At 47.2% G+C, this 6,000-nt stretch overlaps 1 protein-coding gene across 1 annotated transcript; it reads left to right on the top strand.

Annotated features, from left to right (window-relative positions):
- Positions 1–747: 747 nt before the first annotated feature.
- On the top strand, positions 748–5,716 carry RNASEL (ribonuclease L; the record flags this gene model as incomplete). The annotated part of the gene is made up of 6 exons (XM_082002770.1): positions 748–2,197; positions 2,653–2,741; positions 3,157–3,347; positions 3,454–3,571; positions 4,368–4,489; positions 5,576–5,716. 6 exons carry the CDS (start codon positions 748–750, stop codon positions 5,709–5,711), a joined length of 2,106 nt encoding a protein of 701 aa, XP_081858896.1. The 3' UTR covers positions 5,712–5,716.
- Between the last annotated feature and the right edge of the window lie 284 nt (positions 5,717–6,000).

Raw genomic sequence — 6,000 nt, 5'->3', positions numbered from 1 at the left:
AAGACCTCTCTGTCCCTTTTCTGATTTGCTTAGATAATTTATTTCTGGTTCAGCTTGTCAGACAGTGACTCCTGAAAGCACCGGTCACCTGAACCAGCCTTTGCAGTCTGGAGAATGGGTTCCAGTATTCCAGCTTTTCTAGATACTAGATAGATTTAGATAGATCAGATACCTGATTAACCTCTTAATGTCATGCAAGGCTTAGGAAAGGCTTCTGGTCAGGCAGGGTTTCCTAATCGCCTATGGAAGCAGGAGGGATTAAGGTTGGCTTTCTTGTCTCATTCCAGGTATCGGATCAGGTGTAATGAGTCTGAGATAACATTTATAGCAAGAACACCCTGGGTTCTGCCCCATCCCCTCACCCAGACACTCCGGGGACACCTGCCTGGGGTGCGATTAGAGCTGAGACCAGGCAAGCGAACACGATGGGTCTGGGTAAGTGCTAAGGTCGCCCTTTTTGCCAGGCCCTGGCTCTCTCGGCTGGCACTGGCATTGCTGTCCTTAGTTGCCCCTCACGTAGACCTTCAGTACATCAAATGTCAGTCTAATAAAAGAAGATTTTCTGTTTATTAATTAGGTAAAGACCACGAAGCCCTTAAAATAGCAGCCTATCCTACCTTTCGTCAGCCAAACCCAGAGCATCCCCCACAACGACGGCACTGAGCACTGCACCTCTCCCATCCTTCAGTGGGATCCCTGGGCTCAGGTGCGGAAGCTCAGCGGTACGGAGCCCTCCATCTGACCATCATGGAGCCCACAGCTCAGAGCCAACAGGAGGCATCGACCCCTTCCAGCATGGAGAGAGCAGAAGACCTTGCCTTCAAGTTAAATGCTGCTCTGAGGGACAGTAATATGAAAGATGTGCTGGAGCTGCTGGAGAAAGGGGCAGATGTGAACTCCAAAGCAGGAAGCGGCTGGACACCACTGCAGACTGCCGTGCAAGCTGATGATGAGGACCTGGTCCGGCTTCTGCTGGACAAGGGTGCTTGTCCACATGCCAGGAAGGACAACGGCGGCACTGCATTTACTGAGGCAGCCATAGCGGGAAATGTCAATATACTGGAGCTCCTCCTTGATCGTGGATTAAATATTGATGACCATGACGACAACGGCTTCACAGCTTTCATGGAGGCTGCATGTTATGGGAAGGAGGAAGCTTTAAAATTCCTGTATAGCAAAGGAGCAAATGTGAATTTGAGGAGGGCAGTGAGTGAGGAGAATGCGAAACTGCATAAGGGAGGTGCGACAGCGCTGATGGATGCTTGTAAGGAGGGCCACTTCTCAGCTGTAAAAACTCTTGTCCAAGAGATGGGGGCCGACGTGAACATTCGTGACAACAAAGATAGGAATGCCTTGATCCATGCCCTCAAGGAGGGTTGTGCCAAGGAAAGACACGAGTCAGCTGTCTCCATAGGCCTTTTCCTGCTGGGCTGCGGTATCGATGTGCACAGCAAAGATGAATGTGGGAAAACTGCCCTCATCCTAGCTGTTGAAATGCGGAGCCCAGATTTGGTGAAAGCTTTATTGGAAAAGGGTGAAATAGATATCAATGATGCAGATGAGGAGGGCAACACAGCACTGATGGTGGCTGTAGAGAAAAATGATTACAACATAGCAAAGTTGTTGTGTGAAAAAGGAGCAAGGACTGATGTTGGGGAACTTATTGCTGTTGCGAACAGGAACCGTGCTCATAACATGGCACGTCTTCTTCGCCAGTATAATGCCAAGTTTGTTCTAGAAACCTTCGAAGACTGGGAGCCAAACAGCAAATGCTGGAGGGAGCAGCTGAAAAAACTTTATAAAATATATCGCCCTATGATTGGCAAACTGAAGACATTTCAGTACATCCAGCAGAGAATTCAGAACACTTCCCAGGGTGGCATCTACCTGGGTCTGCATGGTGGGACGGAGGTAGCAGTAAGAATGAGCCGCAGTACAGAGGGTGACAAAGAGAAAAGGTTCTTCGAACAATGTGGTAACTGTGAACATCTACTGAAGCTCTTCCAGTTTGAGAAGGCAGGAGGCTACATGTACCTGTGCTTCCCCCTCTGGGAGAAAAACCTTGAAGAATGTCTGCAGGAACCCGGAGACCAAATGGATTACAAAGATGCTCTGAGGATGATCTTCCAGGCAGTGAGAGAGCTGCACTCCCTCGGATTTGCTCACCAGGATCTGCATCCCAGCAACTTCTTCATAGGTTACCTTTTGCTTTCTCGATATTTTCATTTTTCTCTCCTGTTGCCTGTAGTTTAGAGAAGATGATGCTTCACAGCTGTCTGTAAAAAAAAAAAAAAACAAAAAGAGATGAAACACCAGTGCAGATTCCTTTATGCAGAATGAGGTGTCTGTGGCATTAGCTGTCCTCTTTGAATAAGTAGAAGGATGTTCACAGGCAGCCACAGAGGAGTGGACAGAACAACTTTACATGTCTCATTAGATCTGCCCTCCTTTCCAGGGCTCTGCAGACAGATCAACCCACAGCAGTTGTCTTCAGAGAATTGTTTTCTAGAGAAGGGGCCATCCAGAAGCCACTGACAGACTGTATCAAGGTTTTCCACCATTATTTGTTAACAATTTCTCTTATTTCCTCAGATACAGACTGTATCAAGGTTTTCCACCATTATTTGTTAACAATTTCTCTTATTTCCTCAGATTTAGGTGGCAAAATTTACCTGGCAGACTTTGATAATAGAAGAAAGTTGATTGAAGGCAAAAAAGAACTTGTAAACTCAGATTTAGAGGTAACTTCCCTGCAAATCAATGTATGGTTTAACATTTCAGGCACTGTCTGATATTTTCTGTTGCTGTGAATCCTAGGGGAAGCTTCTCTGCATCCTCAACTAGAGAACACCTTGATTTTTGGGAAAGCCCATATAGCAACAGACGCTACGTAAGAACGATAGCGATTAGGATGCAAGGCTGTGGCTGGTGCTGGGATATCCACAGATAGGCTGTGAGCACGATTATGGTCTCCTCTGTCTTTGCGCACAGAGCTTCACAGTTCATGTTTTGTGTGTATTTGTATACCTCTGCACACCTATAGGTGCGTGTGTGTGTTCACACAGGCAGTCTGCTCATTTAGGAACACTAGTCCTCTCCCATTTGGTGAGAGGTTTCATGCATCTGGCATGTGAGCAGCGACGTGTTTCTTTGCAGGCCCTCAGCAGGCTCGTGCTGTATGTTTTAACGGGGGGTAGGAAACCCCTTCAGCAAGTCAGTATTGAGGACTTGGCTGCTGATTCCCCAGATTACAAGGAGGCTCTGGACCTTGTAAGTAGCCTGGACTCTCATGATGAACGAGGCTTGGAGGGTTTGAGCAAACATCCCTATTTCTGGAGCAAACAGACGTAAGTTCCTGGGAGTACAAAGGAAAAAGCTTTCGGTACGAGATTTGCCTGTGGTGCTGGGAACAGCAATGTCCTGTTGCAGCTAATGAAGCTCCTTGTTCCACAGCAGGTTCAAGTTCCTGAAGAGTATATGGAATAAAATCAAAGATCTCCGCAACCGAAGAGCTGTCTTTCAAGCTCGTAATGCTACTGAAAGTTTTCCGTATCCATGGTGGACCAAGGAGGTAATCCTCTTCCCTTTGGATCGATAGGAGGTTTGAGCTAGACATTTAGGCAGAAGCTTTTCCTGAGTGTTTCAGAGGCCCTGTTTAAAACCATAACTGGAGAAAGTAGCGCCACATAAATACAGATAACTGGGGGAAACAATTGAATCGAAGCCACATAGTCGAAATACACCAGTCTCAAGACGTTTTTGCTAAAGGGAGCTCTGTTGACTGGGGTGGTAGTAGGGGATGGTTGTTACAGAATTAGCTGGCAAACCTTCAAGGGTGTTTGTTGGTGACCCTTTAAGACAAGGACCTCTGGCCCTTCTTGCCAGCAACATTTCTGGCAAAAATGTTTTGTTAGATTGGCTCAAAAGCAGTGAGACCAGGCCTGCTTCTGCAGGTAGCATCCTGAAATGACGAGCTGCATCGTTCGAGGTCTTACAGTCTCGGTTCAGTATGGCAGCCCATGTGGTCATCTCAGCAGTGGCACAGTTGGAGCAAGACTCCCGAGTCCCCCCTGCCCTCTAGGCATGCATGGAAGTATCCTGTGCCACGTTGACAGCCCCAGTATGAACGCCACACCTCGGCAAGGCAGGAGAGGAAACACTTAGCAGAATCAGGGGGTCTGTATGGCGCATGGCCTGCAGAGTGAACTCCTCTGCTCTTGCTGGGACATATGCTCTTTAGGGGTCACAAGATTTACCCATGCAAGATGATGTCCCTGCAGAAAGGCAGTGGCTGTGGTGAGTGGAGGTAGATGTGCTGCTTTCGTGGTGTGTGAAAGGCAGAGAATAACCTGCGAGCTTTTTTTCAGATTGACAAAGATGTTCTGAATGTCATGGAAAATCCTAGGAATGGAAAACCATTCCAATATAGCAATGACATCACTGACCTACTGAGGTTCATCAGAAACCTGGATGAACACCCAGATGCCAGGTACATGTTCGCCTCTTTGCCCCTGCCACAGGGGAGCATCTGGGTATCTGCAAGTGCCAGTGAGTTTGAGAGCAAAATCTTCTTCAGACGGTTTTCCAGAAGGGCAAACACAACTGGGATGTGGGAGAAAGTCCGTTAAAGCTCATCTCGTTAGAGGGGCTATCTCCTCTGGCAGTGCAATAGAGCATGAAAGATTGTGCGTCATGGCAGCAAGCAGTCTGGAGTCAGCTCTCAAAATCACCTTCCTGAGGGTAATAAAAGTAAGTTAGCCCACAGGATTAGACCTCGGAATTTGAAGCAAAATCTGACTCCCAGATCATCTCCTACACATGAACATCCTCAACCGGAGCCTTCCACTCCAGAGGGATAGCAGCAGCTTCAGAGAATTGGTGGCAGCTTCCTCTGCACCTTTGCCTTTGCAGAGCAGCCTGTGGGGTGGAGGTGTCCATGACAGCTAGGGCAGGTCATGGCTCTACAGCAGAGGACACCATGAACGTGTCCTTCCGGGCTGTTATTTTTGCTGCAGGCTGGTGTTTCTTGCCATAACTCCAGGAAGGTTTTTAGATCATTCTTAAATACTTGTATCATCCTTTATACCTTTGAAAAACCTCCTTATCTTCCTTGCTATTATTTCCAAAGTGCTGATGTTTATCATGCTGAAGTGCTTTGAGATACCGATCAGGAAGCACCGATCCTGTCAGAAGGTCCTGTTAGGAGGTCTTGACTCCTAAAGAGCTGCCAGAGTCTCCAACCCTTCATGGTCATGGGCACTTACATGTGAGGTTAGAGGTGGCATTAACTCCTAGCGATGGTTTCGCTGATGCTGGTGGCCAGCACTGCTCTTCAGTGAAGACGCAGGTAGGATTAAGCAGATGGAGGTGCTGGAGGAATAGCGAAAAAATAGATTGAGGAGCTTAGGGAAGGTATAGAAAAGTTACAGCTCAAGGATTTCTAGGAAACCTTCCTGTATTATCAGAAAGCCTCTAGAATGGGTTTTTTCTCTGCAAGGGGGGAACCAGGGCATCCTGGACACTTTGACTTCTTGGGCAAGCTTTAAAAATCCATTTTGTTTTTCTTCTCTTTCAGGATCAGTAACAGAATAGGAGACCATGCTGAGTATTTCTTGAAGCTTTTTCCAGCACTTACCATTTATGTCTACAATAGCTTACGCCAGAATCCCAAATACAGTCACTTTGCAGACATTCAAGACTCTTCTCTGTAGGATGTCATTGCCTCATGTCCCGTGTCTGAACCCACCATCACTGCCTCTTTTTATTCCCTATTTTTTCATCTGCAAAAGACTTGAAGAAGGTGGGTAAGGAGATGGGAGAGAGCAGATGCAGGGACAGAGCATGGAGGACTTTTAGTCTAAGAAATGAAAGTTGCTTCAGAAGTGTTTGGTGTAACAACCACAGGCTTTGGAGAGGAACCAAGCCGAGAGCCAGCCAAGGTCCCTCTTGACTACCTCTGTCCCTCTGGGCTTATCTGTCTCTGTGAGGTGGAGATCAAGG

The sequence above is a fragment of the Phaethon aethereus genome (assembly GCF_964289735.1).
Source record: "Phaethon aethereus genome assembly, chromosome: 8".
NCBI classification, from domain to species: domain Eukaryota; kingdom Metazoa; phylum Chordata; class Aves; order Phaethontiformes; family Phaethontidae; genus Phaethon; species Phaethon aethereus.
Note: the sequence above shows the minus strand (reverse complement) of the source record. Positions and strands in the feature narration are given on the sequence as shown.